This window comes from Sus scrofa, chromosome 10 (genome assembly GCF_000003025.6).
Source record: "Sus scrofa isolate TJ Tabasco breed Duroc chromosome 10, Sscrofa11.1, whole genome shotgun sequence".
In the NCBI taxonomy this organism is placed as follows: Eukaryota; Metazoa; Chordata; class Mammalia; order Artiodactyla; family Suidae; genus Sus; species Sus scrofa.
In genome coordinates this window covers 6,319,060-6,343,620 of record NC_010452.4, presented here as the reverse complement: position 1 = coordinate 6,343,620, position 24,561 = coordinate 6,319,060, and the positions used below count along the sequence as shown (strand labels likewise).

The 24,561-nt window shown below is 39.6% G+C and overlaps 1 protein-coding gene across 1 annotated transcript in view; it reads left to right on the top strand.

Moving 5' to 3' along the window:
- The window catches only part of USH2A (usherin), an 837,143-nt gene that overhangs the window by 319,113 nt on the left and 493,469 nt on the right, over window positions 1-24,561 (top strand). The window contains 2 exon segments of the mRNA XM_021064292.1: window positions 12,460-12,590; window positions 23,158-23,284. Coding sequence (XP_020919951.1) covers window positions 12,460-12,590; window positions 23,158-23,284 — 258 coding nt within the window.

The window sequence follows — 24,561 nt, the reverse complement described above, 5'->3', positions numbered from 1 at the left end:
GATCAAATAATTTTCCAATATTTCCTATGCAATCCAAGACAATCTTAAAATTATGTAACTAATAAATAGTATACAAGTAACTGGATTTTTGCATGAATGACTTGTATATAAATCAGTTGCTTAACTCTTCCCACAAAATCACTTACACAATTAACAGAAACTTCTGCTTTTAATTTGGATGGAGAAGAGTGAGAAGGACTTTTACAACCATGGTAACAACAAGAAAAACCTAGGCTAGATAAATATCACATTATTCTGATTTTATCAAAGAGCAGATATTGCAGAAAAGCCCAGATAAACGGGATTTTAAGAAGAAATGGAGTTTCCGTCCGTGGCTCACTGGTAATGAACTCGACTAGTGTCTGTGAGGATGCAGGTTCGTTCCCTGACCTTGCTCAGTGAGTTAAGAATCCGGCATTGTGGTGAGCCGTGGCGTAGGTCAGAGATGTGGCTTGGATCCCATGTTGCTGTGACTGTGGTGTAGGCTGGCAGTTGCAGCTCTGATTCTACTCCTAGCCTGGGACCTTCCAGATGTCGCAGGTGTGGCCCTAAAAAGACACACACATACCCAGAAGGAGTAAATAAGCGCTGCATAGCTGATCAGAGAGCCATAGAGGTCTCTCTATATCTGAGAGGGGGCGCTTGGTCCCAGAGCTCTAAGCCTGATATATACAGGGAATATTTTCAGGGTCATGAAAAAAATCAGCCTTTTTAGACAACCCCAGTGTGCCCGAGTGAGATGAAGTAATATCTGTAAGAGGTCCAGATGCTAAAATAAATAGCTCAGTTCTCAAATCCTGTTATCCTCTCCACTCATGTTGCCAAGAAAGTATCTGCTGAAGAGGGCCTAGAAATGGACTCCTAAAAATTCTTCCAGTGTTTGGATTCCACAGTTACGAAAGGAGTTAATCCAAATGTGAAGCAAATATACCTATAGTCTCAACCCCGTCTCCTGCCCCTTCACGTAAGAATAAAATCAAAACCATGACGTCACCAGTCATTGGGAGTTGGGCTAATCACAAGTGAACTCCTTGTAATTGAAGCCCAATTTCAGTTCAGACCCATCAATAGAGGTGTATTCCCAGATGACTACATTATTTAAGTTAGAATGCAAAAAATATAGCAAATATTATAAATATTTTAAAGCATGTAATGGTAAAAAAATGCAAGTAGTAGAGAGAGAGATAGAATGTTTTAGAAGAGAAATAACTCCTTTAAAAGGAATAAAATAAGAGAAGTAAAAATATACCTCAAAACCTTTCCTGGATGAGCTTAATAGCAGATTGACAGTACAAAACAACAGCTTAATAAGTTTGGACATAAATAGTTATGACATAACCACATGAAAGCAAAGAAAAAAATATTTTTAAAATAAAAAGGCTAAGTAACCTGTGGGATTATATCAGGAATTCTAGTTTATATGGAGACAGGGGTTCTAGGAAAAAGGAAAAGAAAATATTTGAGGAAATACCTGTTGATAAATCATCAAATTCTGGATGAAACAACTACAAAGATTCTTGGTGAATTTCAAATAGGATAAATACAAACAAAACCACACCTTAGGTATATTACAGCAAAATTAACGGAAAACAAAAAGGAAAAATAAACCATCTAGGAGAATATAATATTATATAATGTTATATAATATAGTATTATAATATAAATATACCAATACACCAACCCAAAAAGCAAAATTATCAGACTGGCTAAAATGCAATACTCAAACATACACTGTTTACAATAGAGGTACTTTAGGTATAAAAAATAGATGGATTAAAAGTAAAAGAATGGGAGTTCCCGTTGTGGCTCAGTGGGTTAAAGACCCAACCTAGTGTCCCTGAAGGTGTGGTTTTGATCCCTGGCCTCGCTCAGTGGATTAAGGATCCAGAATAGCTGCAAGCTGCTGCATAGTTCACAGATGCAGCCTGGTTCTGGTGTTGCCTTGGCTGTGGCATAGACCTAAGCTGCAGCTTCAGTTCGATCCCTAGCTTGGGAACTTCCATATGCCACAGGTGCAGCATAAAAAGAAAAAAATAATAAAAGTAAAAAAGTAAAAGGATGGAAAATATAAACCATGAAATACCTTTCATAATGAAATGGCAGTGGAAATATTTATATTAATCTTCAAGACCAACGGTATTACCAGAAATAAAGACATTTCACAGTGATAAACAGTCAATTCTTCAAAAATAAAATATCCTAAATGTGCGGGTATGTAATAGCAGAGTTTCAAAATAGATGAAATAAAACTTATAAAATAAGAACATGAACAAATTCACTACCGTATACAAAGGTTTTTAAATGACATTCTTAGTAATTAATAAATAGTTTAAGAATCTATAAGAGCAAAGAAAAAGCAAACAACGCTATGAATGAACTTATGGTATTTATTGGACACAATATCCAAAACTGGAAAACATCCAATTTCTGCTGTTTAGAAAAGTTACCTAGGTGTGTATATATATATATATATATGTATTCTTTTTCTCCTGCTATCTTCCATCGTGGGCTATTCCAAGAGATTGGGTAGAGTTCCCTGTCTGTACAGTAGGATCTCATTGCTTATCCATTCTAAATGTAATAGTTTGCATCTACTAACCCCAACTCCCAGCCCATCCCACTCCTCCCTTCCCCTCCCTCTTGGCAACCACAAGTCTGTTCTCTACGTCCATGAGTCTGTTTCTGTTTTGCATATAGGTTCATTTGTGTCATATTTTAGATGCCCCATATACATGATATCATGGTATCTGTCTTTCTCTTTCTGACCACTTAATATGAGAATCTCTTATTGCATCTATGTTGCTGCAAATGGCATTATTTTCTTTTTTATGGCTGAGTAGTATTCCATTGCATATATGTATCACATCTTAATTCGTCTCTCAACGGACATTTATGTTGTTTACATGTCTTGGCTATTGTGAACAGTGCTGCTATGAACATTGGGGCGCATATATCTTTTTTGAGTTACAGGTTTGTCCACATAGATGCCCAGCAGTGGAATTTCTGGATGATATGATGGTCCTAGATTTAGTTTCTGAGGAACCACATACTGTTTGCCATAGTGGTTGTACCAATTTACATTCCCCCCACAGTGTAGGAAGTTTCCCTTTTCTCCACACTCTCTCCAGCATTTGTTATTTGTAGACTTATTAATGATGACCATTCTGATGCATATGAAATTGTACCTCATTGTAGTTTATTTGCATTTCTCTAATAATTAGTGATGTAGAGCATTTTTTCATGTGCCTATTGGCCATCCATAAGTCTTCTTTGGAGAAATGTCTGTTTAGGTCTTCCGCCCATTTTTTATTGGGTTGTTTTGTTGTTGTTGTTGTTGTTGTTGTTGTTGAGTTGTATGAGTTGTTTGAATATTTTGGAGATTAGGTCCTTGTTTTTCGCATTATTTGCAACTATTTTCTCCCATTCTGTAAGTTGTCTTTTCATTTTTTTTTTTATGGTTGAAAATGCCCACTCTTTTCAAAGGTACTTGGAAAGTATATACTAGACCATGAAGAAGTCTCGATAAATTTCAAAGGATTGAACTCATAGAGCTTAGTCCCTGACCACATGGAACTGAATTACAAATCAACATGAGACTGATATTTGGAAAATGAGAACTATGTCTAGATACTTACAATGGAGCACAACAATGTGAGAAAAAATTATGTATACCTGTATATATAACTGGGTTCCCATGCTGTACAATGGAAAAAAAAATGGTGTTGGGGAAATAGCAATAAAAAATAAAAAATAAATAAATATTTAAAATTAAACAGCTCAATCAGTGAATCAAATAGAAATGGCAAGGGGGTTTTTTAGCTGAAATTTTAGAAGTTAAAAAGTATATAGCATGTCAGCTTTTAAAATGCAAGTAAAATAATGTCTAGAAATTGATTTTTAGGCTGAATGATTATCTCAGAAGAAAAAGATCCAAGCTTTTCTATCTTTCTTATTAAAAGAGCTACCAGAAGTGTACATTAAACTCCAAGTAATAAGAAATAGAAAATAATTCAGAAAAGATCAGGTATCAATGAAATAGAAACATATATCAAAGCCCAAAGTTGGCTTTCAGGAATGATGGGCAGCAGAGGGCCTGTAGTGGAGGGTAGATTTTGAATTAATTTAAAAAATCAATAACATGATTCACCACATTAATAGAGAAATTGGAGCTAAGTATTATATTTTCTCAATAGATCTGGAAAGAATTTGGCAAAATTTAATACCTACTCATAATGAAAACTTTCAGCAAACTATGAATAGAGGAGGACTTCCTCAAATAAAGGACCACTACACCCATCTTATGGCTAATATACTCCATAGTGAAATAGTATATGCCTTGCATCTACAACTGGGATCAGGTCAGCATTGCCAGTGGCTACAGCTCCAGTTTGACCCCTAGCCTGGGAACCTTCATACGCCGTGGGTGCAGCCCTAAAAAAAAATTTTTTTAAAAATTATAAAACTTTTCAGAAAAAAAAAAACAACATCTTAGTGAACTTAGAGTTGGTAAAGAATTCTTAGGATACACAAAGCACTATTCATTAAAAAAATGATAAATTCTTCTTCAAAAGCTGCTAGGAAAACACAAAAGCAAGCCACATAATGAGTCATACATGTTTAACTTACTAAGAAAATACAAAGCAATTTTCTGAAATGGTTGTTCCACCTTACATTTATGTACAGTAGAATTTAGTGTTTTTAATCTTAGCCATTCCAGCGAGTATGGCATGGTATCTCTTTTAATTTTCATTTCCTTGATGAATGAAACAGAGCGTCTTTCTTGTGAACCTTGGTTATTCATATACCAGAGTTTTTCAGTCATAAACTGTTCAAACTTTAACCCATGTTTTATGGGATGATTTGGCTTAAAAAATTTTTTTTTGATTTTTAATAATTTTTCCCTCTTTTTAGGGCCACACCCATGGCATATGGAAGTTCCCAGGCTAGGGGTCAAATCAGAGCTGCAGCTGCCGGCCTACACCACAGCTCATGGCAACACCAGATCCTTAAGTCATTGAGCAAGGCCAGGGATTGAACCCATATCCTCATGGATACTAATCAGATTCATTACTGCTGAGCCACGATGGGAACCCCATTAATAATTGTTTTTATACAATTTTTAAAGGTTATACTCCATTGACAGTTATTAAAAAATATTGGCTAGCACCCTCTTGTTGTACAATACATCCTTGTAGTCTATCTTAGACCCACGAGTTTGTACCCCTTATCCCCTACCTGGTATTGCTCTGTCCTATATCCTCCCCCATCTCACCACTGGTAACCGTTAGTTTGTTTTCTATATTTGTGAGTCTGCTTCTTTTTTGTTGTATTTTTCAGATCCCACATATAAGTGATATAATATCTGTCTGTCTCCAACTTGTTTCACTTAGCATAATGCCCTCCATCCATCCATGTTGCTGCAAATGTCAAAAATTCATTCCTTTTTTACGACTGAGTTGTGTTTCCTTGTGCATTTATATACATCTTCTTTATCCATTCTGTCGACGGACACTTAGGTTGCTTCCATATCTTATCAATTCTAAGTAATGCTGGGGTGCTTTTACCTTTTTGAATTAGTTGGGATTTTTTCCCCCCTTTCGATGTATTCTAAGGAGAGGAACTGCTGGATCATGTGGTAGATCTATCTTTAGGTTTTTGAGAAACCCCCATACCATTTTCCGTAGTGATTATACCAGTTAACGTTCCCACCAGCAATGTATGAAGGTTTCCATTTTTCCTCATTCTGACCAACATTTATTATTTGTATTTTTTTTTTTTTTTTTTGGTAACAGCCATTCTGGCAGGTCTGAGGTGCTTTGTGGCTTCCGTGTGCCTTTCCCTGATGCTGATCCGCGCGTTGAGCACCTTTTCGTGAGACTGTTGGCCAGCTGCACTTCCTCTTTGGAAAGTGTATGGAGTTGTAGGAGTTCTTTAAACATTCTGCATATCCGTGTCAGTTACAAGAATTTGAAACTCTGCTTCAAGATTTTTTTTTTTTCGTCTCTGTAAATGCTTTTTTAGCAGCGCTGTCATTCATGCTGGTGAGTTGTATTACAGTTTCCCATAATTATAGTTTACGGATTTTGGAGGGAAGTATTTTCTTCAGCTGAAGTATTTCGGTTCTCAGTTTCATTTTGCTCTTCGCGTAGCTCTATGAGGATATTAACTGATCATTTCCAGTCATTTTGAAATGTCTGGCCTTCTCTTGAATCTGCAATAACAAGGGCATATCAGCTAGGATGATGGTTTTGGGGGGCTTGATAGGTGTTTTTGGTTCAAGAGAGACACATACTGATTCAGTAAAAGGGAGTTTGGTTTATAGATGGTTTTTCTGTGGGTGTTGTGTGTGTTTTCCGATGTTATGATTCTCTTTTGTTAATTCAGGACTCTTTGCTTTCCCATTTGCCTCCTTCTCTGAATCTAAGAGATTTGGCCCCTTCTGTTGTTTTTCCTCTTCGTCAGAAGCATGCCCTCCAGAGACCACCGTTTCTTTTTCTCCACCCTTTCACGCCTCTTTCTTTGAATATCCAGTAGCCAGAGTTTACCCAACAAGCTTAAGCCTTCGAGAGAAGGCTTTCTCAGTGTTTTTTTTTTGTTTGTTTTGTTTGTCTTGTTTTGTTTTGTTTCGAACTCAGGAAGGAACTGACTTCGGAGAGATGATTTTACCTGATTGCTGCCTGCCATGGCTAGAACCTTATGGCCTCTCTCCTTTTCTCATCATCCTCTATTTTACTCTCAACTCCAGCGTGAACTCTGGTGCTGGCTTTTCTTGTTTAGAATGTTTATTTCTCCACTTCACATAGTAAAGCTTTTAGAATGTTCTGTCTCCTGGTGACTCTGTAGGCTTGGGTTATGGTGACTTTATTTGTTCTTCTTAATCAGAATGTTTTTTTTTACAGAGAAAATGTGGAAAGATTTGTATTAGGCTGCCATCATGATCCCATGCAAGGCTGAAGCATTTGGACTAAAATTTTAAATGTTCAAGAAAGTCATAAGTAGAAGAAGCCATTAAAGACTAGTTTTTATTATTTTGTGGGTATGGAAGAATTTTCTAAATAAAGCACCAGGGGAAATTTTAAAAAATATTTAAAAATTTTTAATCTTTTTATTTTATCCTGTAGGATGGTGAAAAAACAACCCCATAAGGTTACAAGGCATACAGCAACCTGGTAGAAGGTATTTGAAATGTCTCGACAAAGGATCAGCATTTAATTATTCCACAGAAATTTATTGATGGCTTAGAATGAGGCAGGCACTGTTCTAGGTTAGCATTTCCTGTGAGGTAAATGAAAGAAATAATAAAAGGTGGGTGCATGCTGGAGATGATGAGCGCCGTGGAGAAAGGTAAATCAACTGGGTGGATGTAATTTTTGAAAGACCAGTCATGATGGACCTTTCAGAGGTGCACCAAAATAATGAAAATGTCTGTAAGGTGTCCCTCTTCTATTTATTTACATATTTTAACAAGAATTTGAAAAAAGGCCTGCAAAAAAATGAAATAAAATAAGATAGCAAACCATGAAGATATGTGGGGAAGACATTTCTGAGCAGAGGGAAAAGTGATTACTGAGGCAGCCAGAGAGCTAGAGTGGAGAATGGGAGGAGAAGCATAATAGGAAATAAGGGACTTAGTGAATTGGATTATTCACCGGGTTAATCAAATCCAGGATTTTTTAGGATAGTGTAGATTGTTGTGTAGCATCTTTTATCCAGCGTTGTGAGAGTCATGCCTGTAGTCACTTGTGGCTATTTGTTCAATCTCTTTACAATATTATATTTTTATATATGTATATAAATATATATAAATTATTATATATTTATTACATTTAAGTATATATTTATATTTTCTACAGTTGATGGGTGTGTATGTTTCAATTTAATGGTATAGTGAAAAGTATTTCTTTATACATAATTTTATATTTTTCTGAAGCGGTGTGTTTGAGGAGGGGGCTGGCATGTACCTTGGTGTTAAATGGTAGACCAAAAGTTATGAACATATACTTCAGAGACGTAACTTAATAATTCCTGCCAAGCAGTTTTTCAAAATGGTTGTACCAGTTATATTCCCACTAGCAATTTATGAGCATTCCAGTTGCTCCACTTATTCAAATATATTTGGTATTTTCTATTTCATTTTAGCCATTCTGGTGGGTGCTTAGTGGTACTGCATTTTAGCTTGCGTTTCTCTGATGCCTAACAATGCTGAGTGTCATTTGCATATGTTTATTGGTGATTTGGGCATCGTCTTTTTTGAAAAGCCTTGTGCCCCCATTCTTCTAATGTGATATTTGTCATTTTGTTTGTTTTTAGGGCAGTACCCATGGCGTATGGAAGTTCCCAGGCCTAGGGGTCAAATCAGGGTTGTAGCAACATGAGATCCAAGCAGTGTCTGTGAGCTATGCCACAGTTCATGGCAATGCTGGCTGTTGACTCAATGAGCATGGCCAGGGATCGAGCTCACGGCCTCATGAATATTAGTCAGGCTCATTATCACTGAACCATCAAGGAATCCTTGTTTGTCTTTAATTGATTTGTAGTAATATGTATCTGTTATCAGAAATATGAATTACTAATACCTTCTCCTGCTGTTAGTTATCTTTTCACTCTCTTATTTGTGCCTTTTGTTAGACAAAAGTTGTTAATCCCATATACAGTTTATCTCCATTTCTCTTTCTGTTATACTTTTACCTGTATCATTAGGAACCTTTGCCCATCTCCTGGCCCTATCACTGTATTGTATTTATGATTCAATTTTAAAGTTGCATAAATTTACATAAAGGCTAAATATTGCCAGCCAGACCTTGGATTTTCATATTTTGAAGTGTGAGACCATGGATGTATGTCTCTTTTGTGCATCTGTTTATCCCAATTGCCTAGAAGAGTGGCTACAGAAAGTGTATTTCCCTAAAATTTTTTTTTTGTCTTTGTTTAGGGCCACACCCATAGCATATGGAGGGTCCCAGGCTAGGGGTCAAATCAGAGTGTAGCTGCCAGCCTGCACCACAGCCAGAGCCACACCAGATCTGAGCCGCATCTGTGACCTCCAGCATGGGTCACGACAATGCCAGATCCTTAACACTGAGCGAGGCCAGGGATCGAACTTGCATCCTCATGGATGCTAGTCAGATTCATTTCTGTCGAGCCACAATGGAAACTCCCCCTAAAAATATTTCTTAAATTAATGAATAAATACTGATGAGATAAAAGAATGCCCTCTCATTTCCCTAAACACTTGAAGCAAAACAATTAAACTTTAGATTATCTCTTCTGTCATGTTTTCTTTTAACCAAAATCTAAATTTTAGAAAGTGAGAAATGTGTATGTTTCACTTTTCTGCCTGTTTTAGCCGGTATTGCTGTTTCACACAACCCTTTAAAATGAAAAACCCTTCGTGCTGCTCTGGTTCACATGTCATCTTATTCATGGGCTGAAAGCACAACCATGCGGCACAGAGGGAGTAGGAGCCGAGCTGAATCGCACAGCTGTATTTAAAGCTTCTGCTTTCACGTGGTACCACATCTCCGCTTCCGTATCTTTGCCCAACACAAGTCAATGGCTGAGTCTAAAGTCGGTTGATGGGGATATATAAGGATATAATTGGTTATGTGATTTAAGGCACTTGGCTCAAAAATAGAATTTATTAATGTCTATACCATTAATTAATTGTCAACATGATGTTTCAGTGGAAGTCTTCATTTTCTATTTCTTCAAAGAGAACGTGCAGAAACCCCTCACCTTTGTGATGTAAAGAAACCGTATTAATTGAAAAAGCTAAAGGGACGTTAACCCCACAACAGCAAATCAAGTTGTTCTTTATTAAATCCTCTCTTCTCACAAGAAATACCCCTTGATCTGTGTATTCTGTTTCAGTTGGGCTAAACAGTAGATCACATTTCTGTGGTAAATAAGTGTAAAACTTGGCATCCAAGGTTGTGTCTGAAAACCAGATGCACATGTGTATTCTTGAATAACATCTAATATTAATTGTCATTCCTAAGTATAACTTGTCTACATATTTCTATAATTCCTTGGAGTTCCCATCGTGGCACAGTGGAAATGAATCCAACTAGGAACCATGAGGTTGCAGGGTTGATCCCTGGCTTCGCTCAGCAGGTTAAGGAATCCGGTGTTGCCGTGAGCTGTGGTGTAGGTCAAAGACGTGGCTCAGATCTGGCGTTGCTGTGACTGTGGCTCCGATTAGACCCCTAACCTGGGAAGCTTCATATGGGTGTGTCCCAGAAAAGACAGACGACAAATAAATAAATATTTCAATAATTCCTACTCTGATTCACAATTTCCCTCATCAGATTTCCCTTCCATTGGAGATGTAGTCGCAGGCTGAGCAATTATTAATTTCTTCCCTCACTCAAATCCTTGATTTTGCTCTTCTGTTTACTCCCTGTTCTCTTCATGTTCTGAATTGTAGCTATTTTTATGAAATAATCTTCACCTATTTAATTTTAAAGTAGTTTTGATTATAATACTTGATATCACACATACTCATTTTAATGGTGACAGAAAGATAAGCCATCTGTAGAAGGGCACAATTCTGAACCAAAAGGAGAGAAACTTGAGCATATAAGGACTGAGATGAGGTCTTACCTCTTTCTCCAGACTTATCTCTTAATTCGCTCCTTGTCACCCAGTGTTCTTAATATTTCCCATACCTCTAAGCCTTTATACTCTTTCTCCCAAAGTCCTTCACACTCTCTGAAAATAAGCTCAAGCATCTTATTCTTTGTGAAAACTTCTATAAGCCCTTTGAGTCAAATTATATCTTTTGAGTATGTCTGTATCTTTAAGGACACCTCATGACAATTTTTTAGTCTCTTTCCGCAACTAGAATTGGATGTCAGGTGCTGGCTTGTTATGTGTTCGTCTTTCCTGTGTAACAGAGTCCTCAGCAAATGTTAATCTTCCACGGGTACATTTAAAAAGAAAGAGAGAAAGAGAATCTAATGCTCACAGAATGACTTCTGCCCTCCTGCCTCCGCATCTGTGTTAAAACGTCTCCCTTTCCACTCATGTGCTTTTCACCTCCTTTGTCTGCCTTCGTTTTTCTTGGTGCATCTGGACACCATGCAATGTCCTAGGGCAGAAAGGTGACTCAGACATGGTTCCCGATGGCAGGAACCGGTTGCAGACTGTTGAAGCCAGGTTAAATCCCCCAGCTCTGGAGGAGTTTTGGTAACCAGTCCAGCCTGAAGTGAGCTCTCTTCCTTCGGACCTTCCCGATTCTGGTTGGCTGCGTGACTCATCAAATCAATAGCCATTAATGAATTATTCAGTATCCCGCTCTTGAGCTGTTATTGAATGCTCATGTATGTTCTTGAACTCTTATGTGATTCTCCCTGTACAATGTGTCTGTTAAGACACATACATTTTGGAGTTCCACCTATGGCTCAGTGGGTTGAGAATCCGACTAGTATCCATGCGGATGTGGGTTCAATCCCTGGCCTCCCTCAAAAGATACAGCATTGCCGCAGTCTGCAGCGTAGGTCACAGATGATGTGGTGTTGCTGTGGCTGTGGGATAGGCCTGCAGCTGCAGCTCTGATTTGACCCCGGCCCAAGAACTTCCATATGCCACAGGTGTGGGCCTGAACAGGAAAAAAAAAAAAAAAATGACCTCCAAGGACATGGGAAACTCTTAAAACAAAGATGGTGCCTCCTCAACCTCTTTGCCTGTTTCAGCCATTAACAAGATATCTTGCACACAGCAGGTCTGTAGTACACGTGAGTGAGTGGCACACCTGTGTAGAATGGAGGTTGGACCAGCTGGTGATACTGGGAACCATTGCAAGAACGATTACAAGCTTACAGAACCATTGCAAGCTTCCCCTGCTTCCTGAGCTGGTGGGGGGGTGGTTTCCTGTGAGACAAGAGCACTGGGTGTCTAGGGCCGTCCTGGCAGGTGATCTGAATGGAGGGGGAGGGGAGACCCTGAAATTCCGCAGGTGGCAGACCCTTTGTTTACAGGATAGTGTTTCAGAAAATGGACTCTGTGGACCACTTCATAGTAGATCTTTCCCTTTTTAGCTTCTCTTACTGGACGAATTCTTTAAACTTTGTAAGTATTTTAAACAAAGCACCTTCTGTTTCTTTTGCTCATGTCAGAAACCCATTTATTTTTATGACTCTGATAATCTTATCACATTGATCCCCTAGTATCCAATTTGGGGTTGACAACACATCTTTTTATGTTGATGAGTTTTGCATACATTTAAACTTCATTATATATTGATTAGTGGGAGTGCAGGCTTGAGTTTCCAAGAACAGGCTGGCATTCATAATGGGATACATTTAAAACCAAATGTCTGGGACCATCCCAGTGCATCGCTGTGTATATTCCCCGACTGCACTCACTACATCATAAATAATAATGAAAGTAAATGTACGATTATCAGAAAGAATCAACAAAGCCCCAGCACTGATTGGCTCACTGCACTTGTCTCCCCAGGCATTAAGGCCAGCTTTCGAACAAGGGTGCCTGAAGGTTTGATCGTCTTTGCGGCATCACCTGGCAGTCAGGAAGAGTATTTCGCACTTCAGTTGAAGCATGGACGCCCTTATTTTCTCTTTGACCCTCAGGTAAAAGAGTAATCAATCCCATATGATATCACGTATTTGTGGAATCTAAAATATGGCACCGATGAACCTATCTGCAGAACAGAAACAGACTCACAGACACGGAGAACAGACTTGTGGTTGCCGAGGGGGAGGGGGAGGGAGTGGGAGGGATGGGAGTTTGGGGTGAGTAGATGCAAACTGTCGTATTTGGAAGGGATAAGCAATGAGATCCTACCGTACAGCACAGGGAGCTAACTGTATCCAGTCTCTTGGGATAGGACATGATGGAAGACAGTATGAGAAAAAAGAATGTGTACAGGCGTACGACTGGGTCACTTTGCTGCACAGTAGCAATGGACACAACACGATAAATCAACTATATTTCATAATAAAAGAGTTAATGATTTTGAGAGGTTACCAAATTCTAAGTGCTTGTGCTTTCCCAGTGCATTCTCACCAAAAACTTAAGAGGCGAGTGCTCTTATAACTCCCTGCTTTCCCAGTAAGGAAAATGGAACTTACAGAAGAGATGGGACTTGCCCACAGCCAAGACAGCAGCCCTTCAAACCAACAGCTGAATGTCTGTGTGCTTAAGCTCTGTGAGCTGCACAACTGAGTGCTCCCTCCTGAAGAAGACGAAAACTTTTAAATGCGTTTGAATAGACGTGTTTTGACTTTCCTCCAGAGCAAAATGGTGTCACTCTTTACCGCCTTTCTCTCCTTCCCTCTTTCTCTTTTTCTCCTCCCTCTGTCCCTCCCACTTCCCCCTTCCCCTCCCCCATCCCATCTCTCTCTCTCTTTCTTTCTCCATCAGCAAATATTTAAGTATCTCTCAGGTGCTATTGGGCTGGGTATTACAGACGACACCAGTGTCAAGTTAGGTGTGTCCCCCGCCCCCTGTGAAACAATCTAGGTAGGATATAGTAAAAAAAAAATAATAATAATTTAAAATATTCTTGGCTGTTATGAAAGCCAGGTAAGATGCTGGGTGTGATGAGTGCACAGAATAAAAGGGTCTTTCTTTCCCGAGTTGTCGGTCTTCTGTGCAAACGTTATGTCTATCAGATGGCAAACAGTGAGGAAAAGCGGGTCAGGAGCCAAGTGTGTGTCTACACAGAAGGCCTGGGTCCGAGGTGGGGCGGCCCGAGGAGATACTGGCGGGAAGGAGGGAAGGAGCTGCAGTACATGTATGGGCAGAGCAAACAGCAAATGCCAATGCCTGAGTTGGAGAAGAACATGGCACATCGAGAGGATTCTCGTGGGGCCGTGGAACAGAGAACAAGGAAACCGGTGGTTGGTTGAAAAGCTGAGAGGAGAGGAAGGAGTTGAGGGCCCTGGAAGCAAAGGAGGGGATTTAGATTTTCCGCAGGGCCGTCAGATAGGTGTTTTCACTTCGGTTACAGGAATATTAGTCGGCGGTAGATAGAGCAGCTCTGGGTTGAGCCGCTGAGTAACTGAGGGGTAGGCCCAAGTCAAAGAGTTTTCTCAGGTTTTCCAACGTAAAAGGCTGGTCTAAGACATGGCTTCTGCTCGCCACGTGAGCGCTTTGTGTTGCACTGGTAAAGCAGGCACCAGTTTTCCCCTTTGTATCTAAGGGATCAGGTCAAGAGCTTCCTATGCCCTGGAGACCCCTCCCAAGAGGAAGAAAGGCGGGGCCACGTGTCAGAGCATCACTGCAGGCTTCCTGCAGAAGATCTCAAAAGAACTGGGGAGGCAGGCTCCGCCCTTCAGCCTGAGGAAGCTGCTAGAGCCGTGAGTTGGCCACGGGAAAGGTTTACTCCTGAGATTTTGACAGGAGCTTGATAATTCCCTGCCCTGTCCGCTGTAGGTCCTCAGACACAAGGACTCCTGGTTGCCCCCTTTCAGTTGCAGTTTCTTTTTCTTCTTCTTCTTCTTCTTTTTTTTTTTTTTTTGTATCTTTTGGGCTGGACCCCAGGCATATGGAAGTTCACAGGCTAGGGGTTGAATTGGAGCTACAGCTGCAGGCCTACACCACAGCCACAGCAACATAGTTTCCAAGCCAAGTCTGAGACCTGCACCACAGCTCATGGCAATGTTAGATCCTTAACCTGCTGAGCAAGGCCAGGGATCAAACCCACATCCTCATGGATACTAGTCAGGTTTGTTACCACTGAGCCACAGTGGGAACTCTTATGGGGTGAATTTCAGTGACAGATGGGAATGAATCTCAATGGCCAATGGGAGTTGGTGGCTAATAGCCCAAAGTCTCTCTCTGCTCTTTTTTCTTTTTTTTTTTTTTTTCCTCCCTTGAGGCATATAGAGTTCCCAGGCCAGGGATGAGCTCCGAGCTGCAGTCTTGACCTACCCAGCAGCTGTGGCAACTGCAGGATCCTTAACCCATTGTCATGGGCGGGGATCAAACCTGAGTCCTAGTGCTCCAGCGATGCCACCGACCCCTTGCCCCATAGCAGGAACTTGGAGTGGCAGCTTCTTAAGAGATGCTCATAGATGGTTGCTGAGGAAGGCAAAAGGAAACAGCATCACACCTAAGCAGGCCCAGCATCCAGAGACAAAGCGATAGGAATAAGAAGCAGCTGTTTCAGAAGGCAAGGCAGATGGCATTGGGAAAACAAAAACAGCACACCGAAGTTGATGCCATTGAAGAACTGAAAATGCTATTTTTCCATTGAACCTTTAAGTAGATAAATGAAAGAAGAGATGGTTAGGCCTCCGACTGGAAGATCAGAGTCCATAACACAAATATGAATACATAAAGAAAGATGAAGGAGGCTGCTAATATCCTTAAGAAGAAACTCAGAAGGAGAACAAAAGAGCGCATGCATAAGAAAAAGAAAAAGGAAAGAAAATAATGACAGAGAAAATAGGAGAGAATCTCTGATTTAAGAGAGACTTGATTATAAATGTATCAGACGGATTCATCAAGTTCCAGTCAAGATTAAGCAAAGCTCATGCTTCTATAGGACATCTGGGTGCCAGCTGTTATTCTAAGGGTTTTCTCTGTATATAAATATACATCTTTTAAAGATCGTGACAACTCTATCAGGTAAGTAGCCATCACGCCCATTTTTTACAGGTGAAAATCTGTCACAGTTGGTTTTCCCAAAATCATACAGCTAGTCTCTGACCAAGCTTTTCAACACGAAAGAAACATGCTTGCTGATATCCAGAGGCTCAGTTAAAATAATCATCCATGCACCATATTAGATGGAACTATTTCAGCAAGTTTTCTAATTAAAAGGAAAAAATAAAGAATCTGAAATATAGAGAAGCAGTGGTGAATAATAAATCTAGAGATACTGAGTTCAACCTAGTATTTAAAGACAGAGGGACTAGAACTCTGTAGTAGAGTGCCAAAGAATCTTTGACATAGCATAAGAGACGTAGAGCAAAGGGAAAAAAAAACCAACCTAATAATTGTTTGATCCTAAAGGTAGTAAAAGTTGAAGGAAGGGGAAAAAAAATCAGTGACTCAAAGTTTTTCAAGGTATCAGCTTAGTGGAGGAGGCAGTTAAGCGTACAGATAAGGCTGGTTTCTTGTTTTCATAAAATGGGCAGAAATATTTGATTTTAAATGTTATCACCAAAGAAATTAATAACTAATAGACTGAAAAGATTCCAAGAACAGTTAACAAGATTGGAAAGAGACCAAATGCTAAATTGTAAATATCAACAAAAGCATTAAATGTCAGGAAACGATCCTGTAAAATAGAAGACTGTCAATGAAAACGAAAAAAAAATCTAGTTCACCTTTTTTCCACCTCAGGCTGCTAATATCTAGGTCTGTTTGAGACAGAGCCAAGCCAAATGGAAAAAAGCTTTATTTTTTTACCTCAACAATTTTTTTTAATATTTATAGTTGTACAACAATCATCCCAACCCAGTTTTATAGCATTTCCATCCCAAACCCCCAGCCTGCCCCTTCCCCCACCCCAAGTTGTCTCCTTTGGTAACTGGAAGTTTTTCAGAGTCTGTGAGTCAGTGTCTGTTCTGCAAAGAAGTACATTGTATCCCTTTTTCAGATTCCACCTATAAGTGACAGCAAATGATGTTGGTGTCTAGCGTCACTTAACATGATAATTTCTAGGTCCATCCACGTTGCTGCAAATTCCATTATTTCATTCCTTTTATGGCTGAATAATATTCCATTGTGTATATGTACCATATCTTCTTTATCTACTCCTTGGTCAATGGATACTTACGTTGCTTCCTTGTCTTGCTATTGTATATAGTACTGCAATGAACATTGGAGTGCATGTATCTTTTCGAGTCCTGGTTTTCTCTGGATAGATGCCCAGCAGTGGGATTGCTGGATCAAATGGTAATTCTATTTTGAGTTGTCTGAGGAATCTCCACAGTGGTTGCACCAATTTACATTCCCACCAACAGTGTAACAGAGTTCCTTTTTCTCCACACCCTCCCCAGCACTTTTTGTTTGTAGACTTTTTGATGATGGCCATTCCGGTTGGTATAGGTGGTGCTTCATAGGAGTTTTGGTTTGCATTTCTCTGATAATGAGTGATGTTGAACATCTTTTCGTGTGTTTTTTGGCCATCCATATGTCTTTGGAGAATTGTCTGTTTAGATCTTCTGCCCATTTTTTGATGGGGTTGTTTGTTTTGTTGATATAGAACTGCAGGATGTATGTATATATCTTGGAGATTAATCCCTTGTCAGTTGATTCATTTGCAAATATTTTCTCCCATTCTGTGGGTTGTCTTTTCATTTTGTTTAGGGTTTCCTTTGCTGTGCAGAAACTTTTAAGTTTAATTAAGTCCCATTTATTTATTTTTGTTTTCATTGTCATTACTCTAGGAGGTGGATCTGAGAAGATATTGCTGTGGTTTATGTCAGAGAGTGTTTGGCCTATGTTTTCCTCTAAGAGTTTTATAGCATCTGATCTAATATTTAGGTCTTTAATCCATTTTGAGTTTATTTTTGTGTATAGTGTTAGGGTGTATTCTCATGTCATTCTTTTACATGTAGCTGCCTGGTTTTCCCAGCACCACTTATTGGAGGGCTGCCTTTTCTCCATTGTATATTCTTGCCTCCTTTGTCATAGATGAGTTGACTGGAGACCAATGGCGGAAAACTTTAATAGCATAACAGTTTAGTCCGTGACCTTGAAAGTGGGTTCATCTCCTTTCATTTTTAAAGCAGCCAAATGAGGTAGATATTGTTTTCTTCCCTGCGTTAGATGAAGTGGCTTGACGAGGGTCACACAGTGATAGTAGTAGCACTGGCACTAACTTTGCTTTATTTCGATCCATGAATCCATGTCATTAAAAATGTCTTATACTCCAGGTACCGTGCTAGGCAGTTATGCTCGGAAACGCAGAAGTAGGAAGTGAACAAAATGCCCCTCCTGCTATCCTCTCTCTGGACCTCCCTCCCCCACCACTGGAGCTGGGAGTCCTGCCGGGGTCAGACAGGGCAGGGAGAGGCACGGTCCAAAGCAGTGTGGGGGGCTTCACATGCCTCCCCCTTACACTTGGTCACACCTTCATAAACGTCCATCCCGGTGTCTGTGAGCCTGATTCCGGAGTCACACCTCAGAGCTACAGTTGTAATAGCGCAGTGGCCACAGGTGTGTTCACGGGTTTTGAGTATTTCATGAACCACCCCCCACCCCACAAACACTCTAAACGTACGGGGCAAAGTCTTTGCAGAATTAATCCAAGAATAATTTCATCAGCACTGAAGTATGACTGCCGTCTCTTTGACAGGGTTGTCTCTTTTCCTAAAGGATGTGCTACCTTCAGATTCTGCAGCATAGGAAGGTGGAGGGGTTAAGCAATGCTCACCTCTGCTCAGCCCTGGTATTCCTGGTAGGATCCTGAGAATGTGTCGGAGAACTCTCACCGGTTGGTTCATCATTTTCATCCCCTTTTCTTTTCTTTTCTCCCCCCCCCACCCCCCGTCTTTTTAGGGCCACACCCATGGCATATGGAAGCTCAGAGGTTAGGGGTTGAACAGGAGCTGCAGCTGCCAGTCTATACCACAGCCACAGCAACACCAGATCCAAGCCTCGTCTGTGACCTACACTGCAGCTCTCAGCAGCGCCAGATCCTTAACCCACTGACTGGGGCCTGGGATCAAACCCGCATCCTCATGGATGCTGGTCGGGTTCATTACCGCTGAACCACAACGGGAGCTCCCATCCCCTTTCCTGTGGGGAGACGGTGTAGACCATAGCAGAGCTCACGGAAACGTTCACAGGGCATTGCCAGCCATTCCTGTCCCATCACTCCTCCCGTGGACATTGACCCAGAATTCTCCTCACTGCCACTGGCATTGTCCACTGCTCTGTCCCTACCTGTGTACCCAAATCCTAACCTCTGTACAGTGTTGGTACTTGCCAACCAAGTATTCATAAAATCATTAGAGCCAAAGAGGGAGAAGCAGGGGCATGGAGAGGGTTTCATGACCCCTTGCAAGTGCTTTTTTACCTGGAATCACATCCCTCCACAAGGCAAATGTTACCTGCGTTTTCAGGAAAGTGGCGATTAATTTACTCAAAAGAAAGGACTGACTGAGCCGAACTGCCTTAAGATCTGATGGAGGAAAAGTAAGCAGCTCTATTAGACTTAGTGCTCCTTCGTCGCAGTGCTGTCTCCACGTGCGTCAGTGAGCTCAAGCTGGTCAGGGCTGGCCCCTCGTCCTCACCACCAAGGAATTTATGCGGCTTAAAAGGATGCACTTGCTAACTTCTTAAAGAGGACCTCACATATTATCCGACAAAGAATTGTTGAAACTGAGGCATGGAGAATACGTGGAATATTCTTCCTCTGCTTTTTTCTCTTTTGGGATAAGAATATGGCTACAGCTTCTCGAATAAAGTTGGCACAACCTGAGGTTTAAAGAACTTTGTTTATATGCCTCTCATGGGCACTCAAATATCCACTACTTCAGGTGGCACTTGAAGCCGGTTTTCTTTCCTTTGTCTTTAAATGACAGGAGATGATCTAAGGAACACCTCATTGTGTTCCTCGGACATGTCGTGTTTTGTTTTGTTTTGTTTTTGTCTTTTACTCCTGCAGTCTCTTCCTGAGGCTGCCTCATCTCCTGGCCGTGGTCTCCCTCAGAGCAAGAGCAGCGTAGACACCCACAACACAAGCCAATCTTTTTAAATCTAAGCTCAGACGTGGCATGTGCCATCTCTTCTTTTCTCATTTTTTTAAATTATAGTTAATTGACATTGTTGTGCCAATTTCTGCTGTGCAGCAAAGTGACCCATTCACACACACACACACACACACACATTCTTTTTTTCATGTTTTCTTCCATCGTGTTCCCAGCCCATCCCATTACCACCACCAGCAGCAGCCCACCCCACCTGGCCTCTTGGCAACCACAAGTCTGTTCTCCATGTCTGGGAGTCTGTTTCTGTTCCGTAGATGGGTTCATTTGTGCCATGTTTGAGAGTCCACATATAAGTGATCGTATATCATGAGGTATTTGTATTTGTCTTTCTTTCTGACTTCACTTAGTATGAGAATGTCTCGTTTCATCCATGCTGCTGCAAGTGGCCCTATTTCATTCTTTTGTTGGTGGAATGGTATTCCATTGTGTATTTGCAGTACGTATTCTTAATCCATTCATGTGTCGATGGGTAGATTGTTTCCATCACTATGCCATTCTTATCTGAGGGTCCGCTCCAGCAAGGAAAGGCCTGTCTATTTGATCCACAAATACATCTTTGAGGCTTAGTGCAGTCCTTGCAACACAGTGGATACTCAATAAATAAATGTCCATCGACAGATTGGCTGACTGACTGGCTTGACTCTTGGTAAAACAGGGCTCATAACTGAGAGAATTATCCATTTTCTAGGGTAAAATTTCTATCCCTTTAATGATAATTTATCAATTTAACTCTTATTTGTTTTAATTTGTCAGTTGGTTAGGTATCTTGACTTATACCAATGGTTATTTTTAAGCTACTCTTCCTGAATCCATTGAAAACAATGAAATTTTGAGTTGTAGAAAGAACATTTTGTAGGAATTTAAAGTTACTCTCTAATATGTAGCTTTAAAATACCTGAAGTCATTGTGTACCCTGTTCTATTTAAAATATCTTAATAAACTCAAGTAATACATTCCTCACGTAACAAGGTAATCCTACATAAAGGCCATCGGTGTAAAAACTTACATGGCTTTCTTTCCAACTGTCCAATTAATTCTATGAAAAAATATTTGGGGGAAGGAGAAGATCTTCGTAATATTTAACATTGCACGTATGTTTACATATTATAAACCGAACATCAGAATCATTGTTAAAAGTCAGTTACTTAATTTTAACAACGATTAAAATGTTTTTGGTTACATCTCTAACGATTAACTGTAATCTTCCTACTCCTTATTAGATTAATTTCAACTTGGATAAACTTGAGCCAATGATATGTGGTCGACCAGTAGTGATTCGTGGATATCATTTCAATGCTTTATGGTTAGTGACCTTAACAGGAATTCACGTCACATTCTGATTTTACTTAGGAAACTGTGGAAATGAAAAAAATCTGAATAGCGCCTACTATTGGTACTATTGGTACTATTGGTACTATTGGTACTTCCCTAATGGAAAAAACAAACTGCATCGTATGACACCACAGTCGATCACAGAATTATTCTCTTCACATTGGTGAGGGGGAAATAATCTTCAGATGATAATCGAAGAAGAATATGCTAAGTTTCTCTAAGTTGAAGAAAATTTGGTATCCTGAAGCTCTATGTTCTGTACTTGAGTTTGTCTCCAATAAATGCAATTTCTGATGGGGAGAACTAGTAATGCTTCAGATTGTTGCCAAACATAATACGAAGAACCACTGACTCAGACACCTGATCTTCAGAATGCAGCATCGTTTGTAACAATTTTAACGCTAACTAAGTACACTTTGATGAGACAGCATTTAATAAAATGCTCATTAATTTCATCATTAGCAAGGGTATGCTAAGAAGTAAGCCAGTTTCTTATGTCACGCCCAATTAGCATCCCATGCTAGTAATCCCATTAGTATTGTTGAATTCACTAATGGAAAAACTAATGGGCATGCTACCAGGGCACATTAATTGGGCACGACACCAGTTCTGGTTTTAATTATTAAAGTACGGTAATGAAATGTGTGTTTGTAAAATATTAAAATGTTGAGATGGTGAAGAAAATAAAGGAATATGTAGAGGAAAAAAAATAGAAAGTCAACCTACAACGATTCAAGGACTTACCCAAATGGTCATCTTTCTAGCTGATCGAGTTGTCAATAAAATTGGGATATTGTCCACGTAAGAAGCAACCCACTCATACTCATGGGAAATTAAAAGCTGTTTTTTTGGTAATATGAAATTTTGTATGTCATACAAGTTGTCATGCTTTGTATGAGGCCTGACAGGAGCCAATTAAATGCATGGAATGGACATGCTATATTGCTGAAGCTGTTTTAGGAAAATAAAAATGGAAATGTTTTACCGAAGATGGTATGATTAGCACTGCACTTTGAGTGATATGTCTTCACCATCTTATGTCGAATAATTATCACTTTATATTTAAAAAAAACGGTAAACAGAAATTACTAGAGCTTGGTGAGGCATTCCACACAATTAAAAAAATGTATTTTGTTAATATTTTACCCAATCTTCTTTTTATACTGTGTTATCAAATTGGAGTTAGTTATTCCTAAGGTGATCAACTCTATTAAGAAAGAGAGAAATTTAGTTTCTTTTAGAAGGTTTAGGGTAACTTTCTGTTTTTTTTTTTTTTCCTTTAATCATACTAGTAGTAAATGATAATGGTGACGAAGTTGAAATATATTTTACTTAGTTTTATTTTCTCACTAACATTAAAAAGAGTACTGTTGTGCTAACCATGATATATGCAGTGCTAAAGCGATGACAGTTTTCTACTTCTCTTTATCTCTTTCCTTATTCTTACTTCCTTTTAGCTGGTCTCTATTCTTCATATTTCCTTAGTCTTATCCACTGAGGAATTCATTTTTAATTATGATGCTATTACCTTAGCCAAAAATATAAATGCTAGACCAGACTACATAAGCACTAAGTTTAACTGCAACACTCATGTTCAACATATTAGTAACTGGCTAATTTTTAAGGTACATCTTATTTCGTCCTGCTCTTGTTACTATTCCATCTTGCTCTTGCTACTTGCTCTTGTTAAGGAAGGCACAAGAAACTAACTTGCCAGATGTTTCCATATCTTTAGAGCAATATTGCTTGGATGATATTTCCTTAGTTTTAAAAGCTTCTCTTATATGTCTGCCAAAAATCGAAAATCTATATTAGAATACGAAATTCATGACCTTTCTGGTGAGTAGAGTTATGCAGCATCCAAATGTGCTTGTAAGAAATTCTTATTCCAAAGAGAAGAAGTTCTTTTCAGATTTGAACGCTGTGGTGGTCACAGAAGGACCTCACAGAAAAGCCAGAATGATGTTAGGTATCGACTTGAATTTCGAGTTCTCTTTGAAACATATGCATGCTCACATCAGGATCGTGTTGAAATGTGCACATTGGTTTTTAAGAAATATACAAGTTTATATGTGTGTGTATCGACATATATATATTCACTCATTGATTTGTTTCACTCATGTATTCCCTTCAGGGGTCTGCAGTGGAAGTTACCACAACTAATGATGCTGGTAAACAATATAGTGATGGCAAATGGCATGAGGTCATCGCTATTAGGCATCAGGCTTTCGGCCAAATCACACTTGATGGGCAGTACACAGGTAAGATCTTCCTTGACACATATGAATGGCTCTATTGATAGGCTGAGGTTGCCACACTTCTGTAGTTTATATTTCTCCATTTCCTCCTTCACCTTTATCTCCACTCAATTTCATCTACATTTCCTGGCTGTAGTGTCTCATATTGGAGGTGAAGTGCAGAGACTGGAAACCTATCGAGGTCACATTTGAGTAATGAGGGGAGGTAGGGGGAGAACTCTGAGACACATTTTATCTAAAGTCCCTATGTTATCAAGATCATAGACACCGGAGATCATATGAAACATTATGTCATTGTCAAAATTTTGTGGATAAACTTCCAACGTTCCTGGTCCAGAAAGCTGCCTCGTCAGATGTCATCTGCTATCATTTTGGGGAAATCTTTACTTTCAGGTCCCCAGGTTATGTGAGGTCCCTTTAGGATTTGGTGCCTTCTCTAGGTGTATCATGTGAATCCAAGAATCTATTCCTTGGACTTTGGCAGCACGAAAGTTGGTTAGCAATACCTGGCAGGGCACTGCCTCTCCAATGAGGTTGAAGAAAGTTCTTCTGAAGGTGCCTTGGCCAAGGGATAAAATCTTCAGGTTGCAAGATGTGATGCTTGAGGTCTGCATCTCCTGAGTACTGTGAAAACAGTTGCTCTACCAAAGCATGGTTATTTTTTAAAAATTTATTTTATTGAAGTGTAGTTTATTTAAAATGTTGTGTTATTTTTAATAGAAGCAATTCAGCCTTTGCAGTATTGGAGAATCCCTCCCTTTTTAAGTGGTAGGTCAAAAAAAGCAGGAGCTTGGTGTGTTTGGTGTCCCAAGACTATTTCAAAGGGTGAGACATTTTGAATTCCAAAAGGTATGGATCTGAATTTTAGAAGGGCCACCATCAATGCTTTGGGCCAATATTTTCATACGGCCTCTATCAATTTTGCCAATTGAGTCTTTTTTTTTAAAAAAAAATATTAGAGTATAGTTGATTTGCAGTGTTGTGTCAATTTCTGCTGTACAGCATACTGACCCAGTCATGTGTATATATACATTCTTTTTCTCATATTATCTTCCAGCATGGTCTATCCCAAGAGACTGGATATAGTCAATTACATCTTTTTTTTTTGGTGAATTTTATTACATTTATAGTTGTACAATGATCATCACAACCCAATTTGATAGCATTTCCATCCCAAACCCCCAGCCCATCCTCCCACCCCCCCAACCAACCTGTCTCCTTTGGAAGCCATAATTTTTCAAAGTCTGTGAGCCAGTATCTGTTCTAGAAAGAAGTTTACT